Consider the following 19,055-nt stretch of genomic DNA (forward strand, 5'->3'; position numbering starts at 1 on the left):
TGTTGCAGGACAAAAGACACAAGGGTTACGCGATCTGTCTTCTTGGATTGTTGTTAGTTTTCTTGTTTTTCCTAGTGGTGGGATGGGGGGAAAGGAGCAAAGAAAAGAAAAAAAAAACAGAACACTGAGGGAAGAGGCAACATTCTTTACAGTGCAAAATCTAGAGTTGATTTCCTACACCTAGGCACCTCAGAATAAAAAAAAAACACCCTGCTGTGGCTGCAGGTCAGTTGTATGACCCTGTTTGGGACAATTTTCAAGAATTTCCTGTACAGTACCTCTGAATGAAAAGGGAATATGTGCCTAAATGTACTACAGTGGGAAAAATACATAAAATCTGGCTGTCAGACTGAAATAGTATTTAAGAAAAATGCTCCTCAGAAGGTAATCATGTTGAAGATTATGTAGACTTGTCTAAACAGTCTGGATGAATTGGTTAGTAGAGTTAGTTTGCACAATTCTTATAGACTGCCTATGCTAGTAAATAACTGAACATTGTAATACCTTGGTATTTGGGGCAGATTACTTATATTTTATTAGGGATTTATGAGTTTAAATATTTTTAAATGTTCCCTTCCTCCCCAAATTTGGGTGGCATGTTGCTAGAGATAAGTGTTTAAAATATATTTAGATGATTTATGATATTTCCTACAAAACTGGGTTAAGAATAAATTATGGCATTTGAAGAGGGGTACAAACAGCTGCAATAAGAGGAATCTTTCATTTATTATCTTTTTATCAAGCAGTGCACTGAGTCATAGCGAGTAGCATTTTTACCCTTTTGTTTCCAGGTCCAGTTTAAACACAAGGGGTTATGAATGGCCTTCATCTGGAAGTTTTATAACATTAAACTCATCAGCTGGTACCATCAGCAGTGTAGCGACTAAATAAGCATGCGTTAGATAGTAAATTACTTGTATCAAAAAAGACCATCCTCCAGTAAAACCATGGATGAATTCATACATTAGGACCATCTCGTTCCAGCAAGACTCCAAAGATGAAAACATTTTTTTGTAAAGTCTCCCTTTTGTCTTATTCGGAACAAATAGTTCATGGACATAGTTTAAAATATTGCAACCAGCCACCAATTTTTCCTGTAAGCTGTGCACTTGTGTATCTGCTTAGGAGACATTCAAATGCCACCTAGCTGATTAGCAGAGCGCCCACATCTAGGTTTTTGTTTCTATGGGTGCTGCATATTCATACATGCCTCGGTGCACGTAAAAATTGATTATGCACATGGACAGAAAAAAATCCACACATGGATGAAAAAGATTAGCTGGAACATTGACTTACATTGCACCTATTGGAAAGGAGACAGTGCTGGATATACTGCATAAGGAAAAATTGAACAGCATGAAAAAAATTGTTAAATTCATTTATCTGGGGCTTGATGGGTGAAGCAATGTACACAATGATCCAATAATATATGCTTGTGCAACAACAGAAGATGAGGTTGGTCTCTCTTAACAAGACAATACAATCAGGTAATGCCCATACAGCAATAACAGCTGTAACAAACTGAACAAATATTCAAGCAACAAGTGCATAGCTTTGGCAGAAAATGCTGCAAATGTAGCAATGAAAAGAATTCTAGAGGAAGATAATGAAGCAATCTTAAACTCACAGGATACAGAGCTCATGTAATACTTCTTTTAGCCAACGATTTAGGTTTAGCTTCATGAATAAAGGAAAATGTTGAAATTGCAAAATACTTCCAAAGCAATCACTTTGCTTCAGCTTCACAGAAGAGAGCAGGAGGAACCAAATGAATTCTCCCTCAAGATGTACTATAGAATGTAGTGGTTGACTGTATTGAACTCTTTAATGAGAACCACCATATCCAGGTGACAGTTTGTGAAGAAAATTATGACAAAGTAGATGGAAACATCACAGCCAAAGCAGCTAATGTTGCACTAAAGAGAAATACAGACAATATGCCAAATATCCTGAAATCTATTGCCCTAGATTCTGAGAAACCGCAGAAAGATTGATGCTCAATTGCTGATGGTGTTGAAATTTGGAAAGAATTTCAAGATACATCAAAGAAAGAAATACCCAACAATAAAGTTAGATTGCAAACAGTGTAGAAATGGATAGATTAAACACCTAATGCACCTAATTTTCTTGCAAATATTCTCAACCCAAAGTACCAGAAAAGATGCCCTATTGCTGCTATGACATGGGCATCAAATAAAGCATTCTGTCATGATAACCATAATAAATTTTAGGCCTGGAAGTGAATCAAACAGCACATATTTGCTGATGATGTTTTAAAGAAGTCACACCACTGACATGATGGAAGTCACCAGCTGAGCACCCTGAATCATAGTTTGAAGTCCTAGATCAGCTTTTGACAGCAATAGCCTCGTTGGACTGATTCATTCAAAGTTGAAAAACTTATTGTGAGTTCGTGACAGTCTGCACCTTTATGTTCAGGTTTATAAGACTACAATAAATTTAGTACAAAGTATGCCCTGTGAAATATTTTGAAAACTCAATTTGCTGACCATTATTGTCCTGGTGAAATGTGCATGGTAACACTGCATGTAAAGTTATAAGACCCTACTGTAGGGCTTTACTGAGACATGCTCCAAGGTTAGAAAAACAGGCACAAACCTGTTCCTTAGAGAAACAAGGTGCCTTGTTCAGATGTCAACAAAAGCAAATGGACTATCACCTGATTAAGCCTTGGCAGAATGAAGGGTGTGAGCGGAAAATGTACAACTTGGTAGTGGAACACCTGGGGGTTCACATGTAAATGGACTTGTTGCCTGAACTCAAGCTAGAGATGTGTCTCAAAGTGGAGGAAAAGATATAAAAATGAGGAACAGAGCCCCCCCCCCCCCCCAATCACTTCCTCCCTCATTTCTCAAATGCAGTGATGCCAAGAGTAAAGGCAAAAGCATCATTGCAGTGTGGGGAGGGTTCCTGGCTGTGAAAAAAATCCAGTCAGGCTGCTATAAGGATATGGAGAGAAACATTTTTGCTTCCAATTCACTTAGCTTGTTAAGTTAGTAATCAGTTTGCCTTTTAGCTTTCCTTTGTTTGTAACCAATTCTGACTTTCATGCCTCATTATGGAGGCTACAATATTATAAACAGAAGTCACATAAGACACAGAATCTATGACTTCCAGCCCATGGCAGCCTGCCACCAGGGGGTCCCCTAGAGCGCCAATCAACTCCCAGCCACTGCGAGTTGTGCAATAATTAATTAAATAAATAAATAACCCAGTTTGCCCTTTTATCAGGAGAGCAGACATTGTCCTTTTAAGGGCGGCCATTTTGAACTCTGTTCTCCGTGGCACACCTCCAACTGCCTCGCGGCACACGTGGAACACACTTTAAGAAACGCTGCACTGTGGGATTCTGTCAGAGCTCCAAGCAGCTTCTGGCCACCACGATGTCCCCCCAGAGCTCCAAGTAGCTCCCGGCCACCACAGGTGGTGGTAGAACCCTGCAACTGAGCTCCCCATTTTATCATGAATGTTTTTAATAAAAGCCACCAACAGGTCATGGGGCATCCAGGAATTGTTCTTTACTGCCTGCGACCCATCCATGACTTTTGCTAAAAATACCGGTGGCAAAATTTTAGCTTTACTAATTATAGTCAGTTTATCTAGTTAATACATTTGTTTTAATTGTTTGGATTGAAGTGATTGGGAAAACCCATTTGAAAGAACAGGGTTTGTGTATATTTTTTTCTATTAATGAAATGATGGACTCTATAAGCTTGTCCAGGAGGAAAGAGCTGGGCAATGCAAGATGCATATTTCTGGGGACAAATCTGAGACAAGCAATGTGCTGGTATCAGTCTGCAATTTAATTCAGAAGTGGCCAGCTAAGTGCACTACTATAACTCATCTGGGAGTAACTGACATGCTAGAAGCTGAATGTGAAGAGGCCAGTAGTAGTTGCTTTCACAGCAAAGTAGTGTAAAAGGCATCCCAGGTTGGAGAATTGACTGGACATAGCTGTTAACAGTAACTGAGTTAAAGCAGGAACATTTGTCTCTCTCTTCCAGTCTATGAATAAAAACCAGAAGGGAGGCAGATGAGATCTACTAGTTTTAAAAGTCTGAAGAACAGCTTAAGTGACTGCAGTCTCCTATTCAAGAGACTAGGGTGAATAAGAACTTAAATTCTAGTCATTTTCACAGAGATATATTTGAAACTTCCCTAAACAGAAATTTATTTAGCCAAAATATTTTATTTTATTAACCAAAGCCACCTTGAATGTTATATACTGTTTTGTGTTTTAATTAACTTCTGGTTATCATCCCACTGCAGCTTGAAACAAGCTATGTGCAAAATTAATTATCTGGCAAATAAGCAATATATCATTCATCATTTTCTAAAGATTACTAAAAATGTATAATTTAAATTTGAATTAAGCTATATAATTGGGTATATAAATGCATGTATTTATGGATGCCCTCCTTGATAGCAAAAAATATGTACCAAATCTAGTGAAAAGGCTCTATTTCATACTAAATCAACATGTTTTACTTTTATAATCAGCCAAGGAGAATGCATGACTGTCTTTGGAAAAGTACTGAAATACAAATGGGAAAGTTGAGTACAAAATTAAAATTGGGCTTTCCGCTTGCTCTAAATCATGATTTATACAGTATCTCTGATTTAAATTGCCATGATTTAAATCAACCAGCCTTACTGCCTATTTCATCATCCTTACAGTGGGAGACCCCTATTTCTTGTGCAATCCAGATTTCCTCTGATAACATCACCCCAGTGCATCAGAAAGCAGACACTGCTAACAAGCTTTTCTTGCTTTACTCCTCTGTGTTCACCATCTAGACTGAACCTAAATCGGGTGCCACATACACCACTCACTTCACTGTATCTGTTCTCCATTTACATCAGTGACAGAGGAGCACAATCAGGCCCCATGAACATTAGATACAACAGACCTGTTTAATCATTAAACACACGATTGCTTAGAAAATGCAACGTCACATAAATCTGCTAGGAGCTAATTGCCTATTATATCTCATGGCACTTCTAGAGTCAGCACAGAATGACAAAGTGACTTTTTAAAAGGAGGAGAGAAATCTAGCAGAGCAACTACTATTAGCCAAAGCTTGAGGGGCTGGACAAGCTTTGTTCTCCAGTTTTGACCAAGCTAAGTGCTTCTATTATCCTTCCAATTAATAGTCAGGATCCATCTTTGCCTCACTCCCTTAAATTTTAAGGCAGTATCATAGGGACAAAATGGAAGAGGGGGATTTTATTATTTTTTTAAATCACTTACTTTCTTCATGCCATTACGGCAGCTATTTTCCTGTGACAGAGTCACAACGTTGGATTGAGTAACATGATGATGGCAGAGACTGACAGGCTCAATATTTTAACTTCAGTGCCGAACCAGGGGAATTTCAGGGAAGGACGTGAGAATTGGCTGATGTCAGTCAGTACATTATGCAATTTATTTTTTATTTTTTCTAATTGGCCAGAATGACTGGCTATGGATGGAACACCACACACGCTAAACATGGGATGCTATGAAATAGCAATCAGCATAACTGAAGAAAAAGGTTTCCCAGACGAGACACTAGCTGAGGTCTCTCGCATCATAGCTTTACAAGAGCACAAATTGCGAGAGAGCTCTTTTCCTCTAAACCAGGGTTAGAATATTCCCATTTCCTGAGATCTACTTTATGGAGAAAGTGGATCGTACACATATGGAAAGAGTCATGAAACCATCTTCTTCCTGTCCCCAAATCTGGCAAGCCTTTGCCATGCAGTCTGGAGGAGAGGGCAGAGATTGAACGAGTCACAGGAAATTGTAAATAATTGTTCATTCTTTTACAGAAGTTGTCTGAAAGAAACTATATAGTATAGGCTGGCTGCATGGTTTTCTACATAATCCCATGGGCATCTTAAGGCTGGGGTGGGGAACTGGCTGATTTTTTTTTCCAGGGCAGCGGCCCACAACCCAAAAAAGGCTCGCCACCCTTGCGGTAGAGCGCACTCATTCTCTCTGTGAGTGGACTAAGTGCCACTACATGGAACAGTGAAGCACAGCTAGTAAGTATGTGGGTTACACTACTGCAATATGAATAGGGAAGAACAATATATTGCAAGAAGGAATGTGTGTTCTGAAGAGGCCGGGAAATGCCAGGGGCCAGCAGCTTGAAGAAGGACGTTTGGTTAGGAGTAGCAATTGATTGGTGTTATTATAGAACTGCAAATTTGTCAGGATTTGTGGTGCTACAAAACTTGCAACATTCCAGAAAGAGGTTGTGGGTGGTGTACATTATACCAGCAAGATGATTTAAGTGATGAAACAAGGGGAAGGAAGAAAGTTAAGAGAAATAGAGCAGGAACTTGAAGGAAGTATACTACCAGCGTAGTTTTAAATGATGATTTTTAACAGGTAAGGGGAGGTTTGTAAAGGTTAGATTGTTCTATTAATCACAAAACGTTCTTTCCCAGGAAGGCTCAGGAATATTCAGCAGTTTTGACAAGAAGAATATCGACCAGAAGGGTTCTGGAATGAATAATCTGTACAGGAAGAGCATATACAGGCACACACAACGTTTTAATGGTACAAGGTACTGCCTCTCGCGACTAGGCATTTATAACTCACATTCTAATACTCTAATGCCTCCAACTCCAGTTCCAGTATTCCTTTCTCCAGACTGACCTGGCTCTTAATGTGGTCTCATTTCAATATTCAGAAATGGTGGTAATTATATGCATATTTTCAGACCGGGTACCTGCTGTGAAGAAAATGGACAAATCCTCTGCTCTTCCTGGTGCCATTTCATGAACTTGACACCAAGAATTGGATCAGTTGCAAACCATGATTAGGTAGGATCATCTTCACATCTTGATGAGGCTAAATAGTTTCACATGGCCATTTTGGGAACTGATATGCAAAGCAAATCAGCATGATTTAAGAAAAAAGTTATTTTCCATCCTTTCATGGTTTCCAGGTGTAGGGACCAATTTGCTTCATAGTAATTTTCATTTCTGGTCTCTTTTTCCAAAACCCTGCATCTGCCAACTATGCTGGCATCTACTGCAGTGAGGAAACAAATTTCTCCGTGAAGCAAATTCTTCCAGGATGAATTGAGTGAAGGCAGAGCTCATAATTGCACATTACTGCAAACATTTCTGATAAAAACTGGAGAGATATTTTTATCCACATCTCCAGCTGAAAATTACTGGGAAAGATGCCTTTGAAAAGCCTTCATCTCCAAGCATATAATTACCAGGTCCTCGAACAAAACCACATGGCCAACAAGAAAAAAAAATTCTTATTAAAATAAAAAAAATTGGGGGTGGCTGTTGGTAGGGATGAAGAGGAAAGCTATTACACTGACTCCTATGATATTTTACATGTAAAATTATACAAGTAAGTTTCCAAATCAGAAGTTGAAAGGAAAGCTGAGAAAAGTTACCAGGCTGGAAACTGAGAACATTTGTAAGTTAATAATAATGGTAATACAAATACTAATTTATTAAGAAGTGAAAAATAAAACTGTCACATGCCTATAGGACAAATCATTCATAAGCAGGTTGTCTGTAGTTGGGAAGAGAGAGACTCAGGCTAGAAGCAGGATTTCCGTACATACCAGATAGGCCACCTGCTATTAAGCAACTGAGCCACCTCTAGGAGACGTGAACATATAGTAACGAAAATGTGGAGCCCCCATCCTGTAAAGACAGAGGCTCATGCATCATCCAGTGGGACTATTTGCATTTATAAATGTAAGCAGGGTCTGAATCAATGTTTCTATTACAGCCAGCTGGAATGGGAAAGAAATCCTGGGTGTGATCATGTAAATACAGTCACTCAGTTTGCTTAGACCTTCTGGATATCCAACTGTTAGAATGGTGTTTTGCCCATTGTAACCAGTTTGGCTGCTATGGGGTCACAAACTGTGTTAATCCTAAATGCGGGAATTGAAAGATATGACCGCCAATGCTTGCAGTTATTTTGGGGGAATGCACAATAGTCAGACTGTGTTTAACTCAGTTCAAAGGAGAGGAACTGTCAATGTAAAGAATCTCAGATGGATAAGGCTTCCTCTGCTAAAACTCTGGGAAGTCAACTGGGGGGAGAGGGGGCAGAACTCTGACTCAGCAGGCTGGGTGCCTTCCAGGCACGAGCTATATGACTGGTTCAACCTGCTTCTCCCTCCTGTTCTAATGATAGAGCTAGAACAGATCCCATAAGAAGTCTCTTTATTATTTTAAAATGTATTCCAGTGAATACTGGAATTTTTGGGCTAGATTGTGCTTTGGGCCAAGAGCTGAAATTATTACATTTGGCCCAGAGCCAAATCTACCACAAGCCAGTGGAAGATGCAACAAGCAGCATGAACAGCCAACAGGGTGGCGATGGAGGAACAAATGACCAGCAGAGCAGCTCCAGAGAGCAGGTGGATGGTGAGTGACCAGCGGAATAGGTGAGACGCCGCCTACCTCCCTTCCCCACTCAGGATGGGAGGTGAACTCTGGTCTGCCCTGACCAAAGGCAGCGACCGTCAATGGGGGGCAGAGAAGGGTTGGGCAGGCGAAGGGGACATTTACAGTACTGGACTTGAGAGTTTGAGAGGAAAAGGACATTGCCCCATCTGCTTGAGCTGGGATGTGTACTTGTGGTTTTGGTTATAAACTTTGTTGTGGCGTTTTCCCAAATTAATGCCATGTTACTTCTCTCCCCTTTTATTAAAAGTTTCTTTTCTACACTCAGAGTCTGTGCTTGTGTCACGGAGTGTGTGGGAGTCACCGGGCCCTCCATCCCCATCCGCAGCCAGACGTGACTCACAGCCAGCAGGTAGAACAGAAGGTTTATTGATTCGCAGTGGCACAGCGTAGCACAGGATCGATGTTAACACAGGGACCAAGAGCAGCCAGTGTCATCCCTCTTGGGGAGAAGGAGTCCCAGGCCCTTCTCCAAGCCCCTTTTCTCATCCTAAACCAGCCAAGACTGACCCTTCCCCCAGGCCCTAGTCCTCAGCCTGGAGTCAGTGTCACATACCTCTTTGTGCCCAATGTGTTATCTACTGTCACCTGGCCCTCAGGACCTGAGAGGTTGCACATTCTTCCCCACTGAGTTGTGCCCAGCCTCTCCACGTCTAGATAATGCTGCAGTTCCCAGGAAAACTGAGGCGTGCGCATGCACATACACACAACAGACTAGTACAGGACAGCAGAATCACATACGAACCCACAAGGCAAACAGTGAATGCAAAAAAGAGAGTGAACGCAGTGGACTACAAGAGTGGACAAAATCCCCACTAGAGCTCAGCTTGTAAGTGAGGAAGCATTGCCTCCCAGAGGCACCCTCGGGTGTTGAGAATTTCCCAGGTTACTGGGTGGGGGCTTGAGCCAGTTCTGTGTTGGATGGATAGAGGGGTACTCCTAGATGTTGAACATGGCCCTGGCTGCAGCCGGTGCGATCTGGCAGAAGGGTTACATATAGTTAAGCACAAAGCGCTTGTGTAACCCACACACCTGTTGGGTACGGTTCTCTGTCCCATGGAGTGGCACTTATTCTCGCGCTCTCTCTGTAAATGGTCTGAGTTTGCCCTACTGCTGTAACTAAGCGGTAGAGGTCTATACACTAAGCTCCAGAGCTCCCAAGTTCAGTTCCACCTGAAGGTGGTTACACTTGCTGAAAGAAACTTTAAATATTTTAACTACTCTCTTGCAGTGCAGCTATTGATGGTTTCTTTACTAACAGGGAAAACTGGCTCTTTTCAGTCTACCGTCCCCTCATTTCCCCCCCAAAAAGCAGTTAGATATAAAAGCAAAAGCCACATTTAATGTGTGATATCCTGGCTGGAATAGCATCTCCTGTCATGTCTTGGTCAAAAGGAAGCCAGAGCGCACCTATTCCATACAAAAGATATACTTTTACTAGTTGGACAACAGGTGAATACAAATTTAGAAATTGGACTTTGGCATTTATTGAACCGTTGACCTTGCAAAACAATGATTCCATTAGTAATGCTAATTAGAGTCAATGGGGTTAATGACAATGACCCTGCAGTGGAACACCATCATTGTGATGCTGAGCTTACATAGCAATGGAACTCAGAGGAACCCAGAGACAGTCCAACAACAAGAGCCCTGCAAATCCATAGCTAGCCACAGATATCTGCATCCACAGATTCAGATATCTGCAGCTCATTTTTGCAGATACAGATGCATATACTCATTTTGTACCCGCACAGGGTTCTACAAATAACAGAGGCACTGGGCACACCAAGAGCAAAAAAGTAGTGGTTGAGGCCACTGGCCACCTTTTTTTTTTTTTCTTTTGTAGTCGTGTGCAACCTGATGGGAACATTTTCCTCACATTTCTCTCCTCCCCTAAACATGCACACGTTTTGTCCTTTTGCTACTTTGCACACTCCTGTAATTTCATTCCTTTGCACGTTTTCTTCTGTAGAGAAAGAACCAGTTTCTGTAGAGATGGGCTATTTTTGCAAGAAATCTAGAGATCATTTGCACTTTGTAGACCAAGTCATTCAGATTTAGCAAAGAATGACTTAATGATGCTGGGCAAAGCAGAATGTCTGCTTGCAGGCCCAGCAAATGCTGCAAAGCATGATGGACTGTCTATTGGGCATCACTCAGTTATCAGCAAAGAGATGTTTAATCTGTTAAATCAAATTTAGATTTGTATCTTGGTTTCCTCTTCTTTATTAATTATGCAGAAGCCAATGAGCAGGTAAATTGAGTTACCATCCCTCAAGAATAAAAGCCACATTTCACACTATCACCCTAAAAATCCAAACAAGATAAAATGATGTCCTCTAATACAAGCCAGAGACCAAATCATCTCAGTACGTTGCAAATCTGATATGCCAGTTCCTCAATTGGTAAGGCTCAGTCATTTCTGGCCACTGTGTACAGAGAAAAATAGGCAAAAATTTTTCAATCCTACCTTACACATCTTTAAAAAAAAATTACGTAGTAGCTGGATGCTTGATACTGCAAACAAACCCTGTTCATATATTACTTGCCAAATATAATAAAACTCTGAAAATTCTCCATCAAGGCATCTACTGTGAGCGGGCAGAGACACGCTCATTCAAATAAATGAAAAATGACTCAAACTTTCCCCTAAATCTTAAACTATCCCCATTTTACAAGTCAGATTACGTTTAAAAATGGTTGCGTTTCTTTGGACTGACTATGACTAAAAGTTCCAAGAAAATATCATGACATTGGCCTATTCAAACTTCCTACCATAATGAGGAGCCACAAAAAAAAAAAAAATCAGGAGTGGTTGGCCCCAGGGGTCTGGAAACATACCTGAACTTTTGGGTGTTTCTCCAGAATAAAATATTGGACTTTGATAGCTTCCCATCATTTTAAATGGGAAGTACAGTGAAATCACTCTAAAAATATGGAAACAATGATTTTATGCATTCATCTCATTCTCCAGCCACCAAGAGGATTTCAAGCAAGAGAGAGACAGATTAAATATTTTAAATTAAAAAACCCCCACAAAAAAGAAACACATTTTGTTTCACATTGCCAAGGAAGAGCTAGCTACTTAAAAAAATCCCTGCAATTAAAATATTGACTGGACATTGAGTACCACTCTGTAGCTCAGTAGTGTAGATCAGCCTAAAATAGGGGGCTGAAGAGAATAGAAGAAGAAAAACAAAAAAATAAAAACAAAAACAAAAACAAAAAACAGTCACTTGCCTGTCCCTCCTCCTTTGTGATACAGGGACTCTGGTGCTGGTAAATAAGGTCACAGCTCTATTATACATTCACAGAGCAGTGAATTCCTGTGCAACAGAAATGTACACCAAGTGCCCCACCTGCAATCTGAAAGGGCCACTTCTAGCACAGAGCAAAGTTGCAATTTTAGCTACTGTAACACACTCATCATGGTGCTCTGTCTCCAATTCTGAGGTTGATAAGCCCACAGCAGCCTTATACAAGATTGTTGGACCTTTGCTCACACAGCGGAGGCTCATGGGTTCAGATCCAGAGGTTTGATCCTCCACTACCCATGATCCACCTAGAAGTGTCACATTGTACCAACTCTCAGGTAGGGGATCTACTTAAATCATAGGGAAGAAAAAAAAAGTCACATTTTTCGCAGGTTGGTCACAGCATAAATAGCAAAATCTGTAGGTATGTTCACACAATACACACACACACACACACAAATATTGCACTGTATCACTGTTACATAAGTTATCCTGACTAAGGATTCTCAAAGGTGTTCGTTGTTTGTTTGGGTTTTTTTGGCCAGGATATCCTTTCAAAATATTTTAGGCTGAGATGACAAGCCTATACTGCCTTCACAGTGGTTGCCCTGCCAATAGCTACTGCTCTCTGGCCATCCAGCTGTGAAGACAGCACAGAGGTAAAGGAAGGCAAAACTCCCCGCCCCACAATAGACTTGTGACCCCCTTTTCAGTCAGGACTCCTAGTTTGAGAAATGCTGTATACTTTTGTAAAAGCGCACAAAAAAAAAAAAAACAGATTTCATGGAGGAGACCACAGTTCATGATGCATTTTTTAATAACATGAATTTGATAGGACCTTAGGCACAGTCTTAGGAACCAGAGTGAGACTTACCAATATTCCTACGGGGGCATTCACCTACTGGCAGCAGGGCCGACAGCCCCTGCAGACGAAGGGCAAGGTGTGGAGGGACCCAGCTCTGTACTCCTGGAAGGGGCGGAGCCTCGGATAGAAGGGGCAGAGCCAATGGCAGTCAGCCCTTGGCACTGGATCCCCTAAGCCTCAGAGTTGTGTAGCAGCTGAGACTCTGGGCATCTTTGAAATGCCAGACCCCTGTGCAATTGTCTGCTCTCCCTCTCCCACCACAGCTCTCCGTCAGTGGGCCTGTCTACTGATAACCACTTTGCATCACTAGATATCAATCAGCAGAGGTGAAAAGTCCTGTATCCCACCACTAACTCCCAGAGCCAATCAGGATCCTACCACAAAGTGTTCTGAAGTCTCTTTATGTAGTGCCTGAATCCACGACCTGTTAGAACAGCCTCTCTTAACCCCTGAGGTATCTCTCTCTAGGCCCAGTCAGTTTGAAAAATGTACATCTTAACTTACTGAGAGGCCGTAAGTGGATATCCGCATCTAACCACCATTAATGTTATTAAGCATCACTTAAGCAGGTAAATTGGCTTATGCCAGCTTCATTTCATCCTTTTATGAAGATCTAGCAAGTGCATGTTATAGATTTTGGGTTGTGGGGAGGAAGAAAGTAGCATATTTTTTCAGATCGATTGACCTGGGTTAATTCAGTCAGTTAGCTCAGGGAGTGGGGAAGAGAGAATCCCCCATTAGATTGCTTCAAGAAATGCAGATTTATTATTAGAATGCCAAAGAGCCTCTTTCTTCAGGTTTTGATGTCTTTGACATTCCTCAGCATGGAGACTCATAGAGCTATGAGGGAATCCCAAGAAGCACTAGGATTAGCTCCATCTTCCCACAAAACTGCACTGTGGGATGTTTACCCACATCGTTTTGCTCCATCATCAGGGTGCTAGCAATGTGGCCATAAAATGTCCACAATGGGAGGCAGAAAAACTGGTTTGACCAGTTTTCACTTTTGGTGATTTTGCACGTGGACAGCACTTTTGATCACCAAACCTTCCCCCCCTCTCAGCCACAGCCACAAGGGGGAAAGCAAATTTCATGAAGCAGTGATCTAACCTGGAATGTCCAAAGTGCTCCAACATTTTAACCCCAGCCACTTTTGCACAACCACCCCATTCAGAAGTGCCCGGGTGCTATGCTTCTGTATCCATAGCTTCCCCCTCAATCAATCATTTAAAAGATGTCCTTAAGTCTTCATTTCTGCACAGGAATATAAGGGATAAAGGAGGCCTGTTTGATCCATATTGGTAGTTTACAGCCTTATATGCCCAAATAGGGGGCTCTCATCCAAGACTGGCAGTTTACCAGTATGAGCCAAGATCATTATAGCAGGCATTGTAACAGATTAGACCTGTGACACAGAATAGTGTTAGGGATCCAATTGTATTCAGCAAGATCCTTTACTAACACACACACACCCTGCTTTGCACCCTCAGCTTTTATACATGTTGATCGTTAAAATATTTTTTTTTTTAAAGAACAGTACAGAGTTACATGATGCGCCCATAAAATATACTTGCCGTAAAAATGTTCACAGAAGAGCATCTGTAGCATTTTGGGTGTCTCAAGAGCAGACCCTATATAAACTAGCTTTTAGTTAAGGGATAAGAGGAGAGGAAAAAAACATATGTACGGTGCCCTCCAATTGTTACAGAGGAATTCTGTTTCACAGGATCAGAGGCACATTTTTACAAATCAAAGCAATTAAGTCAGAGTAAAAACCAAGTTCTTTTGAAATACTCTAGTAAGGAGACCATACATTGGTTATTGGATTTAATAGTAGTTAAAAGAAATCAAGTGAAATCAAAGTAAACTGGTGGGGGGGGGGGGAAGAGAAATACAGGCACACTCACCGAAATCTGACTGCAAATCCTTTTTCAGTCCACAAAGCATGTCTGCTATTATCTATCAAAGCATTCAGCTAATTGCAACACCAGCTCCTTTCTGTCTCTCCCTGGCTGTATTGGAATCACTTTACAGCGAGCTCACTTTCAGTCTGTCTCCCACCACAGAGCAGGGTTACAATGCACACTCTGCTCCACTTAAAGGGAATAAAGTCCTGTTGACTCCACTTTATGAGGACTCCATGCAAATGTTGCACTCTTTAATCGATTCTAAACTGGACTCGTTAGAATGAGACCCTCAAGATCCAGTCTGGTTTGACAAGACCAAGCCAAAAACCAGAGGCTAAAGGATCTTTAGCTTTTCTTAGAAATCCAGCAATGGAACTGTCAGACTGGCCGTTCGACATTTGTAGAGTACAGGTTATAAATGCAATGATTAAAATGAACAGCTGGTTGAAGGAGCAGTGACAGCTGAGTATGGGCACACTGGCAGATGCAGCAAATATGAAGCAGGCACTTCATTCCTAGCAATATTCCAACTTGTACCATGTTGGTTGAGAGCAGCCATCATTCCACATGGGCCGTGTCCTTGCCCTCTGCACAAAACCTTTTGTCCCTCAGCAGGGGAATTCACAAAAAGCCTGGAGATGGTGACGCTCCTGCCCCGGTGGAGGTTCCCTTCTGTGCCTCCAGGACCTTTCTGTGCACAAGCCCAGCTGCAGAAGTTGGATGGCAGCTAAACCGGATAGAAAGCTCTAAGTTGCAGCAGCATTTCCGAGCAGGGGAATAGGCTGAGACTGCAGTACTGCTTGACAGGCTTTCCTCTCCCCCACCCCCTTTGGCAAATGCTTGTAGAGCTTCCAGCACCTTTCAAGGCAATGTCAAGCTGCTGTCAAAGCATTCTACTCCCTCCCCAAAACAGAGTGCAAGAGAGAATGAAGCTGCAATTCTATGCCCTGCCTACAGCATTTTCTGAAAACTCAGTTTAACCCGTTCTTGGAAGGGCAGACTGGCAACCTCTCCCTGTTTCCATTGTTCAATTTAACTCTCTCTGGAAAGGAAAAAGGATTTTTTTGGTCATGCTTTGGTCACAAGTGCACCAAGGGACAGAACGTATCTGAAAGATCTGTATTTTGTACAAACCCCATATACGTTCCGGAAAGGGAGAAAGAGGGGGAAAAAAAACCCATAGATTTTCAGATACTTAACAGAAGAAATGTAGTGTCTGCAATTTAAATAGACAAGAAAAAAAGATATAATGGTGATCAAGTCTCAGGCTTTAGGATATAAACTGATCAACAGCGGGGAATTTTACCCGCAGCTATAGATGCTAGATGTGTTACACTGAAGCATCAGACAAGAAATTGTCATAACAGACCAATAGTCCTGAAAACTGTTTCCTTCCGTTATTGAAACGAAAGCCACACACATTGTCCTGGGAAAATGATTCTGATCTTTCACCACTTTCTTCTAACTCTGAACAGAGATTGGTCTGTAAAGCTAAACTTCTCCCATTTTGTGCTCCACACCTGAGATCCCAACTACACTATAAGAGTTCTCGCTGGGATAGCTTTCTTGGCAGAGACAACTTAAGCATGCTTCAGGCAGTATAGCTCGTGATTTATGCCAGTTCTCCAAAGAAGGTAAGTCATATCTGCAAAAGATTTCTTGTGGTGGAGATAGGTTTTTTTTTTCTCCTTATATAAGTGCATCTACACTGGGGTTTTTGGAAGTACAACATTGCCATAACTAGGGCCCTACCAAATTCATGAAATTTTGGACAACTTAACGAGAGGATTTTTTAAGTGGTAAATTTCATTATTTCTGCTATTTAAATCTGAAATTTCATGTCGGTATCCTGACAAAGGTTCCTGGTAAGCTGCATAGCAGCATAGCCCTGCCACTGTTTAATCAGCCCCACCCTGCCAAGGGCTCAGGACTCCACATACGGAGTTGCTTGACTGGGCAGGGCTGATTAAGCAGCTGCAGGGCTGTGCTGCCATGCGGCTTAGAGGGAACCTTGGTGATCCTGACCCAAAAAAGAGTTGTGGGGTGGTTGCAAGGTTGTTGTAGGACAGGTTGCGGTACTGCTACCTAGGCCTGATGATAGGGTAGGGGCAAAGGGGGCAATTGCCCTGGGGACTAGTGTTTCAGAGGGGTCCATAGCTCCCGGTCACAGTTGCTGGCAGAGCTGCTGTGTCCAGAGCTGGGGCCCTTTGAACAACTCACTCTGCAAAGCTTTGAGGGCTGCATGGGTAGGGAGGGAGCAAGGCCATTCTCAGTCTGCACAAAGGGCTGACTGCCTGAGGCCCCACCCCTTCCACTGGAGTCCCTGACTCTTCTGGGGCAGAGGAGCCTTCCCTTCGCCATCTCGCTCCTGCGGTGGCTGTCAGCTCTGTGCTGCTACCTTTAATTTTGCACTGCTGCTGGTGGTGGCACTGCCTTCACTGCTGGGCAGGCAGGGAATGGTGACTTCTAGCCAGGAGCCCAGAAGGCAGAGCTGTTGCTAGCAGCAGCAAAGAAATAAGGAAAGCACAGTCTGGTAGGCTTCCCAGCTCTGAAGTCAGCACAGAAGTAAGGGTGGCATTATCATGACCTTCTAAAATAACATTGTGACCCTCCTGTAACTCCCTTTTGGATCAGGAGGACCTAGGGTTGCCAAATGGTTGAAAGAAAAATTCCGACCCCCTCCCTCCCCCCGCAAAAAAAAACACCAGGAAAAAATGTTGTTGAAGGGAAAAAAAGGGGGTGGGAGGGGAGACCAAAGTTGTCGAGCAGCCTCTATTCCTTGTGAAACGGCAAGGCCAGGCTGGAGTAGCTCCTGCCACCCACAGCTGATGGTTAACTATTTATACAAATAGTTTAATTGGTTAACAATTCTGGGCATTTTTTACACCCTTAGAAGGACTCCAAGACTTATTAAGCAAAAAAAAACCAAAAAAAACCCCAGCATTAAAACATCATGTCCCCTTTAAAAGTGAGTGCCGGAATAGGAACAGGGGAGCGGTTGAGCACTAAGACCCAGGCTTCCCCTTGGTCGGAAGCCATTTTATTCCGGCAGCCTTGCGGAACCAAGGAAGCATGGGGTTTGGGGTTGCGAGGCTGGGGGTGTTGGGAGGGCCTCGGGAGAGGCCAGGCGCTGAGTGTCTGTAGGGTTGCCAGGTGCCCAGCATTTTTGCCTCCTGGCCGGGGGGGGGGGGGGACCCAGAAAATACTGAACATTTTAGGTGTCCGGTATTCTCTGAATTTTTTACCGGACAGGAGGCAAAAATACCAGACTGTCCAGGTGAATATCGGACAGTTGGCAGCCCTGGACCCCCAATTTGAGAAATGCTTCTCTTCCCCGTGAAATATATATAATATAGGGTAAAAGTATGTGCGCGCATGCGCGCACTCACACACTTGGGGGCACGGGGAGCTATTTTCATAGTCGTGAATTTGGTAGGGCTCTTGTCCTAACCAATGTACTGGCAAATAAGTTTTTAGTTTATATCTGGCCTAAATATTCAAGATCCTTGTAGGTTTAAGCAGCGGAGTGCAGAAAATTGGACTTCACAGAGGGAAGCCTAAACTTTTTGCTAGGATTGAAGTTACAACAACATCTTTATCTTGGTATGAAGGCAGCTGTTTTGTGTTCAGATGCCTTATACAAAGAGAGAGAAAATTAGTAAAAATAAAACGCACACATGATATTTTGGTGCACAATTTGTGTTTTTTTAAAAGTTCTGTTTGATAATAGATGCAGTTAGTAACTGAGTTGAAGTTTGTAATTAATCTTTTCACACTACTATTAATGTTTTTGCAGTAGAGAAACTGTGTCTTGAAAAGTTACATTGTGTTCTGAAGATTTATTTTTAAGAAACAAATATAATTAGAAGCTGCTAATTTGAGGAATATGCACTATGCTGGTTGCAATGAACTGATTGCTTTTAAAAGTATTAATACCCTGTATGTTTACTGCTAGCATCAAAATGATCAGCTATTGAAAAAAGACTATTTAGAGGATGTGGGAGGCGGGTAGATGAAAGAATGAAGATGTTTGCTTTATGGATTCTGGCCAATGTATATAAACACTATGTCTCTGTGAAATTTCTGATGGCAGTATTTTATAGTTGAAGTGAACAACTTGAATCTCTTCCACATAATATTTTCTTTAAAAGTACTTCACATGTGTGGAGACCAATTATGCAGTCAAAATATATCTATATCTATGGTTGACCCAAAGCAACAGTAACCAGAGCTTTGACTTGTGCTAATCTACACATCCTCTACCTCTTGAACTTAACTTTAAGATTGAAGTGTCCTGAATTAATAGCTATCCAATGATACTCCTACACTGATGTATATATTGAAAGGCCTAGCTTTAATAAAATGGTTCTTACTAAAACTGGATGCCAATTGAGATCTTTCAGCTACATAGAAGTAAAAGTCAATTGAAAAGTAAATGAAATGCCAAAAAAAAAAAAAAAAAAGAAAAAAAAAAAAAAGAAAACCACCTCACAGGAAATTCTGCATTCTTGGTGCTCCCAAAACTTTCACCAACTTTTGTGGAAATTTTGAACATGCAAATAATGCAAGATC

General features: G+C 41.8%; 1 protein-coding gene across 4 annotated transcripts in view; it reads right to left on the reverse strand.

Annotated features, from left to right (window-relative positions):
- GRIP2 (glutamate receptor interacting protein 2) overlaps positions 1-19,055 on the reverse strand; it is a 529,887-nt gene that overhangs the window by 128,349 nt on the left and 382,483 nt on the right. The window contains exon 1 of one of the 4 annotated variants that reach the window (XM_075938766.2): positions 14,484-15,401. The exons of the other annotated variants lie outside the window; for them this stretch is intronic. Within the exon in view, the coding sequence (XP_075794881.1) occupies positions 14,484-14,523 (40 nt within the window). The 5' untranslated portion in view covers positions 14,524-15,401. Of the gene's footprint in view, positions 1-14,483; positions 15,402-19,055 lie in introns of those variants that run through there. 4 annotated transcript variants of the gene reach the window in all.

Source organism: Pelodiscus sinensis, chromosome 11 (genome assembly GCF_052426305.1).
Source record: "Pelodiscus sinensis isolate ZL-2025 chromosome 11, ASM5242630v1, whole genome shotgun sequence".
Taxonomy (NCBI): domain Eukaryota; kingdom Metazoa; phylum Chordata; order Testudines; family Trionychidae; genus Pelodiscus; species Pelodiscus sinensis.